An 18,537-nucleotide genomic window follows, 5' to 3' on the forward strand; every position below is an offset into this window, starting at 1 on the left:
GCAACCAAGAGACCAGATTAGATTCTCTGTATCTCGTAGAGAAGCAAGGGAGAGAGAGTTGCAAGAAGCTTGGGGAGGATTAAGCTTAGGAAACTCCATCCGCCCGCATTTCTCCAGACTTGAACGAGACAAGGCAAGTTTCTAAATAAATTACTTGAGTAGTTTTTCTTTTGTTTTTTCTTTATGTCAATCTTCCTGCAACCAAAAACAGAAAAAGATATTAGTTTTCCATATTTTAATGAACTTGTAGTTGTCGATTCTTTCCTTTCAGGCTGCTTGGAAAAAAGCTGAAGAGGAGGAAAGAATGCAAGCCATGAAGGAGGTGTTGTAGGCTGCACTTCGCATTTTGTACAAAATTTTGTAATATATACTTCTTTTTTGGATTCATTGAATGTTTCCTATCCCTGCATGTAACAGTTTTATGTCCCAGGGGAGGGGAGTTTCCTTGGGCCTCCGCCCCCTCTATTTGCACAAATATGTCAAATCCTTTCTTTCCTCCCTGGAAATCCAACGTATGACCAGTGCCATATCTTTCTAATTTTCCATCTAATTTTCCTCTATTTGCATAAGATAATCATTAGGAATTGAATTCAAAACTTAATAAGGATGCATTGAATCAATAAATTTAAGGTAACGTTTGATATGAAGAAAGCATGCGTACATTCTTTGTAATGTATTCAATTAAATTATATTACAGTATTTATTTTGCAACAGACCACGACAATATAAGATTGTAATGTTAACACATAGTCTAGGAATGTAATGTGATTGTAGTCTAAAATCAATACAATCGCACTACATTGTATTTTTTAATGTTCACATTTTTATCCTTCAACTTTATTACCTTATTAAAAATATTTTATAATATTATAATTAAAATAAAAATATTAAAATAAAATATATAATATAAAAATCAAAAAAAAATTAAAATATAAAAAATTAAAATTTATATAACATAAGTAAAAGAAATTAAAATATAATATATAATATAAAAAGTATATTAAAAAATAAACTATATACTATTATAATAAAAAATAAAAATAAAATATATAATATTAAAAATATATTTAATAAATAATATTATATAAAAATTAATAATAAAAAATATAAATATATTAAACTTATATTTTAATAAACAAAAATAATTTTAAAAATTAAAATTACATTTCTAATAAAATATTTATAAACTAAATACTATAATATTATTTTTTATATTTTTTTTATTATTTTATTTATATATAAATACTGTAATATTATTTTTTCTACAATAACATTACTTGTAATCATATTATATTGTAAACTAACAAACTTACTTAAATATAATTAAAAAAACCTTTTCTTATCCATTTCACACACTCTAAATGTAAAAAAACCCTAATAACAACAGAATTATACTATTAGCAAATTTTAAGGTAACTCCTGTTAGTTTTTTTCCATCCCCTTTTTGATAATTTCCGAAAGGAAGAAAAAAAAAAGAAAGAAAATTAAGCAACATCGATTTTTAACCTCTACACTTTTGGCCCCACTGACGTTACTTTATTCGCATCCACTTGTACGCGGTGCTTCATTGTCTGCATTCCCTGTTTCCCTTCCCCTGACTTTTTATAGTAATATTTTATTATCTCTCTACTGTCTTCTGCCTTCTAAAACTCACCTTCTTCCAAGGCCCTCCTCTGTTTCTTCTCCTTCAAAACCTCAAATCCCATTTGATCAAACCTTTTCCCACATCTTATCATCCACCATGGGAGGAGGAAATGGGCAGAAATCCAAGATGGCACGTGAGAAGAACCTGGAAAAGCAAAAAGCTGCTGCCAAAGGTATTGTAATATTTCTGCCTTCTTCTTTTCTATCTCTATCTCTCTGGGGTTTTTTTTTTTACAAAAAAAAAACTTCTCTTTTAGTTAGATCTATTCTTCATACTAAGATTTGCTTTGTTTGATTTTTGTTTTGATAGGAAGTCAGCTTGAGTCTAACAAGAAGGCCATGACCATCCAGGTAGTATCTTTGCATGCTCTGGGTTCGTTTACTTTAGATTTAACACTATCTTTGCTTGATCTGTTGTTTTTTCTCAATTGATCTATGGGTATTTTGTTTCCTAATATATCTAGATCAAAATTGACAATTTGAGATGAATATCTTTTCCTTGCATGTATGTTTGCAGCTTTCTTTAAAGTTTGTATATTTCTGGGTGTTGAGATACTATTAGGATGTATAGCTGTGAGCATAATCCCATAATTGCCTTTTTGTCACCTTTTGGCAAAATTAGACACTGGATTATTAGCGTTTTTTTTTTTTGTATACATAGTTGGACTATTTGCAGTGATGTATCATGAGTGAGGAGATTGTTGTTTACATGATTTAGGGATTTTTAGATTAAACTATATAGCTGTTGGAACTTATTTCTTAGTTCCCCTCCTTGAAATTATAATTTTGATTGAGGCTGTTATCACCTCTCAATACTACATTGTTCTAATATTTTGCTCAATTCCCTTCCATTGGAAAACCGCGAGATGTTTGTTTTTTTTTTTTTTTTTGCTCTGTGAAAAACCGTGAGATATTAACAGTTGAGTTTAGCTTCTCTTGCATGAACTTGTCAATTTTGATGAGAAGAATCTGTATGTCTTTTTTATCCTTCCTGAAATTTGCATCTTTTACTAGAAGAGATTATTGATGGCAAAAACTGTCCGTATTTTTTTGTACTTTTGTATCTCTAGACGCTCTCTTCTTGTTCTGTTTGTATGGAGTTTGGTGATAATTGAAGACTTGCAGCATGTTGCAATCTGGTTCCTGAGATCTACCTTCTTTCTTTTAGCTTTGGACCTGCCCAAAAACCATTTCTTAACACAAGATCATCTTCACTGTAATGAGAATTCCACAAATTGTTCATGAAGATTACAGAATTTCTGCATTTCAAGTTTTTATGACTACTTCTGACCTTTTGGTTTGTTTTGCGTTTTCAGTTGTTGTATATGTTAATCACTGATCACATGAAAGTGAATTCAAATTAATCATCCTTATCTTTGATTATTCATTCATTTATAGGTTTAGTTAATAATGTTAATGAGTTAGACGCATTTTATTAAATCCATTCACAATGATTGTGACTTGGCTTTTGTTTGTTGTTTACATCATTGTTGGCCTTGTCTCTGGTTCCTCCGATATTGTATGTGGTGGATGATGGGGACTGAGTACAGTGCAAGGTGTGCATGCAAACATTCATGTGTACCACATCAGAAGTGAAGTGCCGGGAGCATGCTGAAGCGAAGCATCCTAAATCTGATGTATCCACGTGTTTTCCTCATCTTCAAAAGTGACACACAAAACTCAATGAAAGAACTGGGAGTTTGAGATGGCTTGTAGCATATATCTATCTTGTACCTTGCTACTTATGATTAGCTTCCTAAAATCTCTTTCACAAGCCTCTGAACTCACCACTGAATTTTATTGCCACCATTGTCATGCTGTGTTCAGTCCTGGGTGTCAATTGAATCTATTTGGATTTTTAGCAGTTTCTCTTACTTGTTGCTTGGTAGGCATACAATTGATGTGGTAAAGCTTTCATAATTCTTGTTTGCACGGAAGCCTGTTAAAGCATTAGTGGCCAGTCTTTGCCTTGTGGAGCACTAAAACATTCATCCATCAGGCAGACAGGTTAATGGATGGCAAAATGCTTTTGCCTACACCAAATTGGCCTGTTCAAGCAGTTAATGATTGTTGCTTTTTCTTTACTGAAGGTACTGCCTGTATTATTTGGTTTAATGTGTTCCATGGCATTAACTGCTTTTATGATAAAAAAACTTTTGCTTTTGTCTCCGGCAAGTAATAACATAAAAAAGAATGCAACTTTGAAGACAAAATCTGAGAGCTTTTCCCTTCGTTAGGCAATTACCAACAGTAAGGACCGGTTTGGTGCCCTCACAATAGGGGTTCGGCTTCATGAACAGTCTGCTATGGATCCATCGAAAGCCCAAATATACTTTCCTTTGGGCATTAACTGTATTTTAAACCAGTGCAACTGAGAGAGAGTCATTGACTCAGTGAGGTACGAACAATTTAAAACAAGACCAACAAAACACGCAAAAAAATCCTCACATTCCCACCAGGGAGGCAGCTTCCTTGCTTCGTGTTCTCTGGTTTCCAAGTTGACTCCAAGAAAGAGTCAGTGAGAGTGGCTTAGACAGCCTCCAAGTGGGACCCACACCACGCGGCAGAAGACTGAAAGACACGACCAATGTGTGAATTTCCACAGGTTCGCCCCACCCCCACTAACTCGCACTCTTTCCAGTCTCAAACAGTAATAACTCTCTCCTCTTGCTACGTCTGCAGAATTGACTTGACTTACTTTACCTCCTACCTGCTATCTCGCCCTTTTAAGTTTTCCTTCTCTGTTTTTGTTTTACTTCTTCCTTACCTCTCTTTGTCTCTCTGCAATGGCTCCTCTTTCTTTGTTGTCCTTGTTTCTTTCTTTCCTTCTATTTCTTTCGCCTGCTATTTCAACCAACTCTGAAGGTACTTAACTAGTCACTACCCATCTACGTTTTTCTCTTTAGGGTTTGAAATTTCCATCTTTTTTCTCCATTCCTCTGTTGAAGGATGAGAGGGGATTTCCATATAAAAATATAGCTTACAACAATTGTGTGAGATGTATAAGGAAGGGCTTTTTCCTTTTCTTTTGGTTTTGCTATTTTTTAATTTGTTAAGTTGCTATTTCCTGGAAAGCTATATAATAAAGCCTGGGTTGTTTAAAATTTACCATTTTGTTGGTTTCTGGTTGCAGGAAATGCTTTGCATGCCTTGAGAAGCAGGCTTTCTGACCCCACCAATGTGTTGCAGAGTTGGGACCCTACTCTTGTCAATCCCTGCACCTGGTTTCATGTCACCTGTGATTCTAACAATCATGTGATTCGTTTGTAAGATTCCTTCTTCATTGCTGGATCTTTCTTATAATCAAAATTTAGAATATTTTGTTTTTGGTTTATTCAGTTCCATTGTCTCTATCATTTTCCTCTTCCTAGTTCTTTTGATTCTTATTTTAAAATGTATAAACTGGATTTGATGCTAACTTAGTGTACTAAATATACTTTCTTTGTATTACAGGGACTTAGGGAACTCTAATATCTCTGGGACTTTGGGGCCTGAGCTAGGTCAACTCCAACATCTGCAGTACTTGTATTTCTCTCTCTTCCTGACAATTGCTCCTTGTTTTTAATTATGCTTTGTTTGGTTGAACAGAAAATTAATGAAAGCAAATGAATTTAGATTTTGAATTTTGCTTTCCATTATTGTTGGTTTAAAAGGATATGTACGTTCTCCTGAACATGTCATTGTATCCCAAGTTCAACACAATCATGCATGTTTAGTTTCTAAGTACCCAAAATCAGAGGAAAATTTTGGACTCTAGTTTTACTATATTTGTCTTTATATATCATTTACCTTTCCATGCTTAAGCTGTTTATTTAAAAAAAAAAAATCTTCATGTGAAATAGTTTAATATAGTAGTAATCAGGTGTGAAAATTTTCAATCTCTGCAGGGAGCTTTATAAAAATGACATACGAGGGAAAATTCCTGAGGAGTTGGGTAATCTGAAGGACCTTGTTGGCATGGATTTGTATGGTAACAAGTTTGAAGGAGAAATACCCAAGTCTTTCGCCAAACTGAAGTCACTGAGATTCCTGTAAGCAACTTCACATGGATCAACTTAATAGTTTACTTCAGCAGTTTGCTTAAATTAATTTAGTGTGCTTGAATCTATTTTGCAGTCGTCTTAACAACAACAAGCTAACAGGATCAATTCCAAGGGAGCTCACTACCCTCTCAAACCTCAAAGTATTGTAAGTTCAGTGGAAAGGAAATAAAATGAAAAATCCAAAAGCTTTTTTCTTGCTTGTTTTGGATCTAATTTCCTTTCCTTGCTTGTTTCATGATATGTGGTTTATGTATTAACAAAATGTTTATATTATCAATGCAGTGATGTTTCTAATAATGATCACTGTGGAACAATTCCCGTTGATGGCCCTTTTTCAATGTTTTCAATGCGAAGGTACCCTTTTATAATATTTCCAAAATTTAAGCTATTTTTAACTATAAGAATGTAGGAAGTCGACCTGATTGTACATCTCTGTATTATTCAAAGCAGTCATTGGTTGAAAAAAAAGAATGAGAATGAGCAGGAAGAAATAACTGTGTCCTCTATTCCATTTGCATGAATGAGATGTATTAGTGATACCTGAATAGGTATCTTCAACTATTTAGACTTGTTCCAAACGGTAAATTGGCAAGTTTTTGCTACCCTGCATTGCATATATTGATGTTCCTGCTGGTTGCATCTGATACAAGTGCTTTTGGATGAGTATCTTGGGAGTGAAACCAATTAGCAGTAAACCTAGAAGCCTAGGATTATTTTGAATCTATTAACTTAATGAGAATGTGGGTATGCTTGACACCCCTGCCCCAAATTCACCTGAAACATGGGTTACCTGTAGGAGTATACGGTCTATGGTATGGTGGCCGTGTAGTTGTAACAGTATGTCAAGCCCTGGCCATGAAACGGAGCTTTTATCACAAAGTGAAAGAACCATTCAGTTCAAAACTTAAGCTAATATGTTAGGGCTAAAGAATAAATGTTATAATGTTTAACAAACCTTATGAGCCTAAGTGCAGTTACATATATGTAAATTTTTTTATGCCAGTATCAATTTAACTAAACTGTTTGCTTCCTGGCTTTGTTTCAGCTTTGAAAACAACAAGCGTCTTAATGGACCGGAGCTGAAAGGACTTGTGCCTTATGACTTTGGCTGCTAAACAAGCTAGTGTTCACCGAAGGAACTTTGATAAAAGTACAAGAATTGTAATGCCCTATCTTATGATGTAGCAGTGGGACTGCCTGCTATTTCTATGTAGTTTAGTTTGATAGTGGTGTTGTTTTACCTTTATAGTCTGCAGAATAAAATGATCTGGGTTTTATAACCTCAAGTTTTGCACAGGAATATCTTTGTTTGAATCGGTCATGATATCAATATAATTCTGATCATGATCAATTGAACAGGGGCCTAAGGGCAGGACAGGCATACTCACTGTCGTAGGATGTACTTACTCTCATTTAACACCCCGTCAGGCTTCATTTGTACTAAAAAGCCCAGTAAGGTAGAGATTAGAGATAGGCCCAAGTCCTTACGTCAAAGCAGAAAAAATAGGGCAAAATATGCCTAATAAACAGAAGTGGAGGGACGTAAGTGCAAAGACGCAATTCGGAGTTGGATTGAACTTTGAAGGGCTGGCCTAAATTGTAACTTAAAAACACGTGGCGGGCAGGAGAGGGCTAAGAGTTGGCGTGTCAAGAAAACGATTGGCGTAGCTAAACTCGTGGAAGAGTATTCCAATTTCATATGAGCAGACATGCCTACCAACCACAAGGATCTATCCTCTACTCGCTACACTTCTCAACTTTTCACTTACTCGCCGCTCTGTCCAATCATTACTAAATAAATTATTGGCACCTTATTTTATTTGAGAAAGTGAATATTTAAATTAGCCTTATGAGTTATACACTGAAATGATACAAACAAAAATAATTTTTAAAACGAAAGAAAAAGCAAAAAAGACAGAATTGAGTTCATTTTTGGTCCAAGATAAATATAAATACGAGAAATTCATTTGATTAAAGTCACTCCATAAAAATCAATTTTATAGAGATAAACTTAACAATTAATTTTGTAATAATAAATATCTTTTCTAATTTTTTTTTAATTTACTTTTCCAATGGTCATTAATATTAAATATTCTTTCCATCATTTTTTCATTGTCTATTTATTTGTTTTTTAAGACGTTTTAAATAAAGTCTTTTTTAATATTTTTTATTTTTAAATTTTTTATATTAAAAATATTAAATATCTATACTATAAAAAATAAAATTTAATATAAAATACAGCAAAATTAAATTTTTTTTAATCTTCATGAAAATAAAATAAAGAAAAAACAAATAGAATTCTATCATTTTTTAAAGTTTCCTTGTGCTCTAGGGAAGCGAGTACAACTCCATTTGGTAATCGCGAGAACAGCTTAAAAAACCAGAAATCGCCAAATTTCCCACCATAAATATTGAAAAGCAAAATAAAAAAAAAGGAAGTTGTTGTCAAAACCCCAAAACCCCTGCCAAGATTGTCACGGTTGAAGAAGGAAAAACCCTACGGCATTCCTAAGAGAAAAATACTTCCCACAAGAGAAAAAGAAAAGGGAAAATGAGCGGGGCTATGCGTAAAAACGCTAGCATCATCCGGCTGTTACAGAAGCAACCATTCACCGATCTCACTGACCCGATCAACAGAATCCACCCGTTTCTCAGAAACCAAACGCATGCCCAAACCAGAGAGTATTTTCGGTTCCCAAATGTTCTGAGAAAAGTGAAAGAATATGAGATCTCCCCTTCTCTTTTTGCTTCTTCGTTTTCTTCTTCCTCCTCTTCCTCAACGAGGGTTGGGTTAGTTGGTTGGTATTTGGGAATGGTGAAGTCATGGCCCGTTTTAACCAAGAGCGTTACTTCCTCGCTTATATATGTAGCTGCTGATTTGTCTTCTCAGGTAAATTTCTTATGTAAAGTTGGGATTTTTTTCCCATAACTCAAGATGGGTTTCTTGTTGATTAAAAGGTTAGGAATTTGCTTTTGCATTTTGTTTGGTTGATGAGAAAGGGGAGGAAAAGGAAAGAAAATCTTTCACGGGTCAATGTTGGGTTGTCTGGAAACTTCTCCATGTTATTGGAAATGGGTTATTTTTAAAAAAATAACTTTTTCTCACTAAACACGTGCGAGTCTATAGATGAAAATTTGACAAGTCAAATAACATTAGTGTGAACTTATTTGTATTTCAGTTCTGGCATTTTGAGCATAACGCTTCACATTTGTATCTATTGCTCCAACAAATATAATGTAGTAAATCATTTTGATAAACACATGATAAGTGTACTGGCCAAAGAAAAAAAATTACTGTTGTTTTATTGGTTTTTTAGTTGTCTAATTATTATTGTTATATGGTATTGGGTAAAATTCGGTTTAACCTTATAATTTCATTACTTTATTTAGTATGGTATTGATGTTTGTAAAAATTAATCATTATTAGGTAACCTACGTTTTCCTTGACAATACAGTTGAAGATGTGAGAGAAATTATAAATATCAAATTGCCTGTATAAACTTGTTGCATTTAAAAGTTGCTGCTTCTTGTTATCTAGTTCTTTCCTTTATGGCTAATTCTTTCATTTATGTATCATGTACTAGTCAAATTGGTGATTACTTGTGTAAAATTGCTAGAAATGTAGTTATATATATGCGTGCTTGGTGTATGGCTGACATTACAATCTATAGTTTGCTTGCATTTGATTATATAATTATACATTTGCACATACACAAAATCCTGTTTGCATGTGTGGGCTCAGGAGTGCTTTTGTTATTAGTTTCATTGAGACTTACACCTGTATTTTTTTTAATGGGGACTTCTATGATCAGACAATTTCCAAGCCATCTTCTGAACCTTATGATTTAGTGAGGACATCACGTATGGCTGGATATGGGATGTTAATTTTGGGACCATCCCTGCATTTTTGGTTCAACTTGATGTCGAAACTCTTCCCAAAGCGAGATTTGATCACTACTTTTAAGAAAATGGCCATGGGGCAGCTACTTTATGGGCCTGCCATGACTGTTGTTTTCTTCTCCTTGAATGCACGTCTACAAGGTATGCACAATTCTTTCCTTACATGTCATAAAATAAACACAATTTTCTTCTTTAGTTGCCCAATTATGCTGATTATTCTGTCATAATTTTCCATCTGTTTTACCTCATTTTTATATGGAAAAACGTACCCAAACTTTAAGGCATGTTGAACTGCATCAATATAAATTGTTAATACTTATACATCACCTTTTCTATCTATAGGTTGTGATTGGAGAATGTAACTTTTAAACAATTTTTAGCCTTATTCAACTAGGGGCCATATTGCACCTAACAGAATAATGCATTGACCATCACATTCAAGAAATAATTGCTGCAAATACTTTGCTTAAGCAGTTGCCATGGTTTTATGGCTTAGGTGAAAGGAGTGGAGAAATTGTTGCCCGGTTACAGCGTGACTTGGTCCCTACAATGTTAAATGGTGTCATGTACTGGCCCTTTTGTGATTTTATCACCTTCAGATTCATCCCAGTTCCTTTGCAGGTATGCTTGCTCTCCGTCCTCTGTCCCTCTCTCTTTTCCTGGATTCTGTTGTGTTATTCTTTGCTCACTCTTCCTCCTCTGGTTGTAGTTGAACTTTTAATCATGAATTTTTTTTCCTGGTGCTATTCTTTTTTGCAGCCACTGGTGAGTAATTCATTTTCATACTTATGGACTGTCTATATGACATACATGGCAAGTCTAGCGAAACCAGCCACAATTACCAGCTGATTGATCTGGTGCTGTCAATTCCCTTGTGTTCAAGATCTGACTTTTTACAACGGACAGGAGATCCGATGAGAATTTTGTGCTCACAGGAATCTGGTCTTGATATAATACTGGAAGCATACTTAAAGCAAAATTCAAGGGGATGAATCAAGTATGACTCATCATGTTTTTGTTTTGAAATTTTCTCTTTCCCCCGCTTCTCCCCATCTTCTTCCCCCATAGTTATCGTTATTCTTGAAATGTGACGCAAAAATCTAGTTATAGGAAGGATATTAAAGCATTCTTTGACACCAGTATTTGCTGTTCTGTATTCTCGAGTGTATCATCATATGAAATTCTTTGCCCTGCAATCTTTCTTTTTTTTACTTTTGGGTAGCCCTACTGCCAGAATTGGGGCTAATTCCATTTAAGATAAGAGAAGAGACCGGTCCAAACATGCCATCAGGGAATCAGCATTACATTTCTCAAATCTAGCAGGAGATAAAGTATGTGTTCCGATTTATATTGTAAGGATCCATCATAATATTCCCTAACTGACTAATGTAGATGAACTGTTTAGTTTGTGTAAAGCAGATCATTAAATTCTGGAGCATTCTGGTGTCGTGTTTACTGGCCGGTCATATACTACCGTATTATGCTTAACCATGTTTTGGCTCGAAATGAAAGGGAAAATTATACTGTATCATATTGGAAAATACAAAGCCCGAAACGGATAGTTCACTAACAGCAACAGCCAATTCATTAATGGAAGCAGAAGCCAGTCGCTGTTTATAAATGCGGGAAAGAGAACTGATGCCAAGATAAACTCTCATGGCAAAACTTATAGATGATCCATATAGAAGGTATATTCAGAAGTGTTTTCCCACATCTTCAAACACGTGCACTCCTGAGAAGTATTTGATTGAAGTGTCAGAAGTAGAAAACATCTTCAATTCTCTGTCAAAACAGGGCACAAACTTGTCCAGCACTGACCAGCCTACTGATTCCCACAGCCCCCATTCCCAGAATGATAATTGTCTTTGATTGATGCGCGATATAATCCAATACTCCTACCATATACAAATTGCTACAGCTGTAATTATTTAAGGCAAACATCTTGGTTGGTGATCATCAGCGGAAGACAAGAAGGTTAAAAAGAGCCGTAGAAAAACACGTCAAGTTTGATTCCACATCATTCCATGAACCGAAATGAAGAAAGAACTAACGATGTTTATATCTTTTCATTAATAACACGGTACAATATTTGGGGAAAGACGAAATGATAAAGAAAGAATAACATAAAACTAGATATCGACTGAAGAATTGTTCAACAATGGGATCTTAATCATATCAAGTATTTTACATTCCTCGTATAAACCTATCTCCTTCTAATGATCATAGGTGCTAAAATCTAAATGCTTGTTCATCAACTTGATTCAAAACTTTCGCAGGTCGCAGCTGTTAAGAGTGTTCCTTTTACCCAACCCCTACCCCCAACCTCCCCAATGAAAAATGGAATTCTTTGGCTAATATTGGTAGAGCTCCACAAGAAGACATCAAAATTCAAGCAAAGGTATATTTTGATAAAAGATAAAAAAACCTAATCATATATTCATTCTGAACGTGAAATCATATATGATAATTTCCTAAGCTAGTTTAAGTGAACCAGATTCTTCTCAACCTTCAAAAGAGCTAAGACTAATTTTCTCGAGCTGCATAGCCCAATCTTCACCAAGTACCTGGGGATTCAGTTCCATTGCAGCACGAAAATCCAACATGGATGCATAAAATGATTTTGCTGAGTGTTGCAAGTAATTCTGATGTAACATTCCATTCAATCTTGGAATGAACTGACCATTTGATTGCTTCAAATTCCCATCTCCAGACCTCAACCCAGCTAATCCTACACAGGGCTCAATCAATCTTTTTAAGAAAGCATCCAAGCCATTATTCAGTAGGTTAACACAATCCACAGAAACACTAATTCCGTCCATCCCCAACTTCTGCTGCAAACGACTTCTTAGTGATCTTGTATCGGGTAGCTCACCTCTATTTTGGCAGGTGTCTAGGTGGTAATTATTACTTAAGAAAGCATTAGAAAGAGCTTTGCGAGCTCCACCAAAATTTATGGAGATACCAAGAGGAGCAGTAACTGGACTTCTACTCTGAACACCCGGGCTACCAGCCACCTGCTCAACCTCTTCCCCATCTTCCACAGATGCAACTTCAGCAGGAGGCCTGCTCCCAAGTGAAAGCAATTCAGTAGCACTCTGCTCTTGTGCCTTGGAAACTGACTCCTCACATACAATACTCTGTGGCTTTCCAAGAGGTCCCAATGGACTTGGACGATCCCGGAACTTTCTATCCCGATTGACAGGAGACCTACCTTTGCGAGGGGAAGGAGGAAATGCATCGCCATAAAGAGACTGAAGACAATTTCGCTGATAACCATTTCCAATTTGAAGGTTACTTCCTACCTTTTTAATAGTTTTCAACGGTGGAACTTTAGCAATGCATGCATTCTTGATAATGGATCTAATAAGCCGGTTGTGAAGAGGGATGTTTTCCCTCCCAATGGTCTTAATGCAAGACTTATCAAAATCACATTTGCCAATCTTCAAACTAAACAACCTTCTCAGCTGATCAAAGTACTTCTCTGCTCTTTGATGCCCAACCTTTCTAACAATGAGAGCTTTTAGCTCTAAGGTATCAACACGAGCATAGTTTTGATTGCGCATCATCTTCCACTCCAGCTTCCTCGATTTCACTCAAGTAAAAACCCCCATCAAAAATCAATTGCTAAAGTAGAAATTTTTCATCAAAATATATCGAAACCCAGATGGCAAATCATACCCTCCTCAACCTAAAACCCTAAACCCCAAATGCTATTTCCACCTGCAAATTAACCATAATTCCATCAATATAATATCAAAAAATTTACACATTTACAAAAGAAATTTAATTCAAAGAGGCAAAAAGCAAAATTCTATTAGTAATTGATTAATGCTATTAGTTACTGACTAAAACCCAATACAAACAACAAAAGATGACAAAAAAAGGTAAAATTTGGTGCAATTAATAAATTATCGAGACAAGTTATCAGCGAAGGCAATCGAACAAACTCGAAAGATTTAAACAGTGATAATAAGGAATAATTTATACCCATTTGAGATTTCTATAAGAATAGAAAAGCCAACAAGCAAATTGAGAATTGAATTGAGGTGGAGTGAGATACGCACCAATGTCCGTCGATGACGATGATCTATTTGGCTATGAACTCCGAGTTTCTTTTCTCTTTTTTCTTTTTCTTTTTTGTCCCTTTTTCCGACCCTTTTTCCTGTAGTGTTTGGTGATCGGCTCCTTGTCTGTTTTGTTTTTTAGTTCCGCTACTAATGTGAACAGGGAAAAACCAAACAGGACTTTACAATATTGAAGGGCTGAATATTCGTTTAAGACTAAAACCTCACGTGCTCTTTTTTTAACGTTTGTAATATGAGACTTGTTAGGGGCTGTCCACTTGTGTTTCTTATATTTGCTTCAGCTTTCTTTTGTATACTTTTTTAACCGAAACTTGTAGCTGCTTGATATATTTGGCTTTGGGGTTTGTTTCCCCTGCTTTTGACATATATTATGATTAGTGCTTCAGAGGAATATGTTTAGGGATTGAAAGCTTCATGCCTGCGTTCATAAAGACCACAGGGCTGAATTTTGTGTTGAGGAAACTTCTGGAGCGAGAAATCTGTAGGCATAACCATAACTCATCCTGTCATTCATCTGGCCTGCCATCTGTCTTTGACCTAAAATTCATCCAGCTTTCATGCTTTACACATTGGGATTTGGAAGGTAATATATGGAAAAACTGTTAAGTGCAACTTCAAATCCCTTCTGCAGGTTACCTGTATGCCAATGCTTAAGAAGCATCAGGACTTCAGCAGCATGGTCTAATGAATATCTAACTTACATAAAGTTTGAAGGACAATGGAACCATTTCCACCCAAATTACTTTGGGTAAATTTTTTATTCTTTGCATATAAATTTGGAACAATGTGGTACAGTTTTATAGATTCCAAGGAGAATACATAACTAATAATCTGTGAAAAATCCGATTACACCATGAATCATAGTACAAAAGTATACAAAGGAGATCCTACTCTAATTTTTGAACTCCTTCCAATGAAGTTTCAGAGAGTTCTCGGTCAATCTCTGATGGTTTCAAAACCGGAAGAAGACTAACTGAAGCCTCATCTGTAACTTCTTGATGCGGTTGTGCCACATCCAAATCATTTGAAGGAACCACCAGCTGTTCTATATTAAAGTGGGTCCATTTCCTATTCTTTGCATGTAATAAAGCAGGGTAAAGGAAGATCCCAACAATGATAACCATACCACTTACAACGAATGTTTTTACAGAAGCTAGGCACATGACAAGAACAAGCAATAAGGCAGGGGGCAGGCAAAGCATTGTTACGCCAAATGTTTGTAAAGGAACTCTATAAGGCCGATGTAGTTCAGGCTTTTTTACTCTCAATTTTATAAAAGCAGCAAATTCTAGAAGCATTCCTATCGAATATAGGAAGTTAAGAAATTCCAAGATCTCCTGAAAACTCATCCAAGACAAGAAAATAACTCCAGTGGCAGAGCACAAGATGCTAACTGTTGGTGTCCCATACTTTGACCTACAAAATGGATTTTTAAAGACCATGGTCATGGAAAAGCTCATAATGATATTCATACATTACTTCACTCGAAATAAATTTAGAGATGTGTTTGCTTGATTATGTTCTGAATGCAGGTGCAAAGGTATAAAAAAGGAGTTCAAAGTTCAATCAAACTTCCATGGCAAAGTTACAGTGTAGGCTCTTGTAAAAGCTTCAGAGGAAATCTCTAATTTTAAAGCTTTCAGTCAATTTTGAAGATGAGTAAGAAATTGGTTATTTTCCTGCAAGCTTAAGCGAAACAACCAATTTGGGTGTTGACACTCGGGCAATCTGTTGATAAAGAGCCAAGTACCATTCTGTACCTTCGTTCATTTAAAATCATACCCCAACAAACCAACAGAGGTCAACTTTCACTAGATCTGCTTCCATATGGATCTATAAATACTCATAAATCTGCACAATTAAGGAAGCAAAATCGGAGAACTAACTTACCTTGAAGCAAAGATGGCTGGGAGCATTCCCATCTCACTCATTCCAAGAAGTTGGAAAGCATCTCCACTCATCTCAGCTTCAAACAACCCCAAGTTAGACATTGCAGCAGCTGCTTGAATCCACCATTTGAGCCAGAAGCCTCCTATCAACATCCCAACTTCTGCAAAATATCCATCAGTCCACTCACTAGAAGAAGAGTTCAAAGCTCCTGTCCCAGCAAGAAGTGGAATTAAGTATGAGGAAACCACCAAAACCACTGCTCCAAGAAGTGCCTTTGGAAAGGTCTTACTTGGATTTTCAACCTCCCCTGCAAGAGTACTTGCCTTGTCCCAATAATTCAGATTCCAAAACATACTGTTAAAGTAACCCCTCCATTCCACCTTCTTAAAATCCATTACAAGCCACCGCTTAGGCTTTATTCGAGGAATCAAGAGAATCCCCATTACAAGAAAGGGGAAAAGTGAGAAAGCAGCAAGGGAAACAGCAGAAAACCCAACAATATGTAGTCCTCTATAATTCAAATATGTTAGCGAAACTGTGATTCCTAAAAGAGCTGGAATTCGACCAATTAAATTGTTGAATATTGGAAATGAATGCTTCAAGTAATCAAGGAACAAAACAGGATATAAGGCATTATCCATAACCCCACTAAACCATTTCCAAAATCCTTCTTGAAAACCCCAAAAGGGGCCGAAAGCTGAAGATATCCAAATTACATAACCGCCATTTTCAGGAAAGCTTGTAGCAAGCTCAGCTGTGACTAGAGCTTCAGGGATGCTCCAAATTAAAGGAAATATCAAGAAGCCAAGCAAAGACAAAAGAGGGCCACCTCCTGCCTTCTGAATCCCTACACCAAAAAGGACCCCCAGATACCTCATAGAATATCAAAGCAATAAGTGGCAATACTGTTAGTTTTGGATTGGCTTTGACAACAGTGCTCTTGTCATCACTTACCATTCCCTCCTCACCCATCCACAGACAGGAAAAGTGAGAAAGAAAACAATATCGAAACGTAACGCAACAGATAGCTTCCCTATAAATGGAAAAAAAAAAAACAAAAATCAGATCTTTTTGGAGTTTGAAGGTAGCAACTTTAACACCCCAAGTATAAAAACATATGAATTTGGTTTAAGAATGGTAACCTGTTTTCTTTTCCAAGGGATTACAGAACTGGGTCTTGCCTGGAACCTCAAAAGGACACAATCTTTCAGTTTCAGATCTTTGAATAACAGAACATGTTGTAGGTTTTGGTCCTTCAATTGAATCTGTCCTAATTCCTTTCGGCAACTACTATTCGTAGGGGGTTTCGTTGATCCCACGCCTCGTTGCAGAGAGTGTAGTATACTCGAAATTGAATATGATAAAGAAAATAAAAAGGTATTGTCGACCGATATTTATTATGCAAAGATTTTGCTTTGTTCTCCGTGTTTTATTTATTTAACGAGAAAACGAAACTCAAGTTTGCTGACATAGGGGTGTGGCGTACAAGCGCGGTTTGGCGAGCGTGAGAACAGTGGGGTATCTTCCAGGGATGTGGCAAGCACCAATGCCATTGACTTCCAGCATTTGAAAAATGGCCTGACCAATCCTAAAATGAAATAATTACTTATCGTATTCAAGTTTCAAAGAGTTCAAGCAGAAGGAGCATCTCACCGGTTCGCCCAGACCAACTTTCTGGTCGAAGAGCTCAAGACGGAAGAGCAGCCCTTCTAAGACTATAAATTTCTCTCTATGGAGAACCTTTACTCTAAGGAGCAGAGCAGAAGCTGAAAGATCGCCGAATGTGTCAAGAAGCGTCAGTCGAGATTTGCCTTCCCCTCTTTCAAGAAGCATGAATAGAAAGCGCACATCAGAAACTACAATGCCAGGCATTTCAACAAGTACAAGCAGGAGTACCACTCCGTTTACGTTCTGTCAGTCCACTGCTCGGAGAAAACCTCGCCCAGTTGAAAAAAAATGCTTGACTGCACCCTGGAGGAGCTGTGCTATGGCGGGCTAGAAACGATCAAGTTAATCAGGGATGTCGTCTCGGATGAAGGGTATGTTTCTCCCTTTCATACATCATCCTTTTCCTAAGTACTAGTGCTTACGACATGTTTAGGGGTAGGCAGAATTCATAATCTGTGTCTTTTAAGTCGAAGATTCTACTACAAAATCAAAGAGTAATTGTTAGATGAAATTTTAAAAATAGATTTAAATTTAGTCTCTAACATTATGCTTGAGGCAGATGTTGGCAGAATGATTGTCCAAGAAGAGGGAGGAGACACCAACAATAAATATGAGGCCAGGATGCAAAATGCAGGAACAAAAGTTACATTCGAGGGAAAGGCAATAAGAAACCAGGCAATCTTCCAGCAGATATCATTCTCCTCTGTTTAGGAGCCAAGTCGACAATTTGGAGATTGCCGTTGAGGTCCCTATGGTGAAGGCTCTCACAGGTTGCTCCCTTTCAGTTACTCAGGATATGAAAATGTCATTCAGGTTCAAGGAATGTCCAATGCCAAAGGAGGAAAGCAAGGTGACTTGAGAATCACATTTCTTGTCAACTTTCCCACAGAATTGACCGATCAACAAGGCCTCGAAGCATATATTGGCAGATTGTTCTTGATTGATCATTAGATAATCCCCCTCCTTATGGAATTATTGCATTGTAACCTTTTATAGGATGCAGAAAACATCTCTTAAATATGATACTCTTTATGCAATTAGTACAAGGTAATACTTTTTGCCTCACATTTTATGGAAGTAAAATGTGCAAATATGTGTAACCATGAGAAGAAAAGAAAATTGCACTTCATAGTTCTTAAGTGGTAATTAAAAAAATACAGTTCCAAGCCCTTTCTTGATCCTCTTCTTTTACTTTTTTGTACTACTGCTTATCACTTAAGGCTATTATATGTCCTGCTTTTTCACTTTTTGAATAGAATGTACTGTTTATCTGTCTTCTTGTACAAAATTTTCTTTTATTCGGATAG

The 18,537-nt window shown here is 36.0% G+C and overlaps 5 protein-coding genes and 1 long non-coding RNA gene across 6 annotated transcripts; 4 read left to right on the top strand and 2 right to left on the bottom strand.

The window, feature by feature from the left end:
- The first annotated feature begins 1,576 nt into the window (after positions 1 to 1,576).
- Positions 1,577 to 3,518, top strand: LOC149527736 (uncharacterized protein At2g23090-like). Its single transcript, XM_089782508.1, has 3 exons — positions 1,577 to 1,817; positions 1,955 to 1,995; positions 3,195 to 3,518. The coding sequence occupies exons 1-3, from the start codon at positions 1,742 to 1,744 to the stop codon at positions 3,312 to 3,314; spliced, it is 237 nt and encodes a 78-aa protein (XP_089638634.1). The 5' UTR covers positions 1,577 to 1,741; the 3' UTR covers positions 3,315 to 3,518.
- Positions 3,519 to 4,268: 750 nt separating this feature from the next.
- On the top strand, positions 4,269 to 6,967 carry LOC110411432 (leucine-rich repeat protein 2-like). The gene is made up of 7 exons (XM_021421575.2): positions 4,269 to 4,509; positions 4,778 to 4,910; positions 5,098 to 5,169; positions 5,532 to 5,675; positions 5,761 to 5,832; positions 5,970 to 6,041; positions 6,733 to 6,967. Exons 1-7 carry the CDS (start codon positions 4,431 to 4,433, stop codon positions 6,800 to 6,802), a joined length of 642 nt encoding a protein of 213 aa, XP_021277250.2. The 5' UTR covers positions 4,269 to 4,430; the 3' UTR covers positions 6,803 to 6,967.
- Positions 6,968 to 8,132: 1,165 nt separating this feature from the next.
- On the top strand, positions 8,133 to 10,783 carry LOC110420916 (uncharacterized). Its single transcript, XM_021434327.1, has 4 exons — positions 8,133 to 8,577; positions 9,500 to 9,728; positions 10,084 to 10,208; positions 10,347 to 10,783. The coding sequence occupies exons 1-4, from the start codon at positions 8,239 to 8,241 to the stop codon at positions 10,434 to 10,436; spliced, it is 783 nt and encodes a 260-aa protein (XP_021290002.1). The 5' UTR covers positions 8,133 to 8,238; the 3' UTR covers positions 10,437 to 10,783.
- A 909-nt stretch (positions 10,784 to 11,692) lies between these two features.
- On the bottom strand, positions 11,693 to 13,836 carry LOC110420903 (uncharacterized). The gene is made up of 2 exons (XM_021434307.2): positions 13,652 to 13,836; positions 11,693 to 13,307 (listed from the first exon to the last, which is right to left on the bottom strand). The coding sequence occupies exon 2, from the start codon at positions 13,151 to 13,153 to the stop codon at positions 12,089 to 12,091; it is 1,065 nt and encodes a 354-aa protein (XP_021289982.1). The 5' UTR covers positions 13,154 to 13,307; positions 13,652 to 13,836; the 3' UTR covers positions 11,693 to 12,088.
- A 556-nt stretch (positions 13,837 to 14,392) lies between these two features.
- Positions 14,393 to 16,915, bottom strand: PUT5 (Amino acid permease family protein). Its single transcript, XM_021439750.2, is given in 4 exon segments — positions 14,393 to 15,088; positions 15,563 to 16,402; positions 16,404 to 16,595; positions 16,705 to 16,915. Coding segments are annotated over 3 exon segments (1,500 nt in total). The 5' UTR covers positions 16,535 to 16,595; positions 16,705 to 16,915; the 3' UTR covers positions 14,393 to 14,559.
- On the top strand, positions 16,816 to 18,446 carry LOC110425016 (uncharacterized). The gene is made up of 3 exons (XR_002445978.2): positions 16,816 to 16,939; positions 17,036 to 17,601; positions 17,790 to 18,446. It is a non-coding gene; the product is annotated as an uncharacterized LOC110425016 (long non-coding RNA).
- The last annotated feature ends 91 nt before the right edge of the window (positions 18,447 to 18,537 follow it).

This window comes from Theobroma umbraticum, unplaced genomic scaffold (genome assembly GCF_002168275.2).
Source record: "Theobroma umbraticum cultivar Fairchild unplaced genomic scaffold, ASM216827v3 scaffold_30.0, whole genome shotgun sequence".
Taxonomy (NCBI): Eukaryota; Viridiplantae; Streptophyta; class Magnoliopsida; order Malvales; family Malvaceae; genus Theobroma; species Theobroma umbraticum.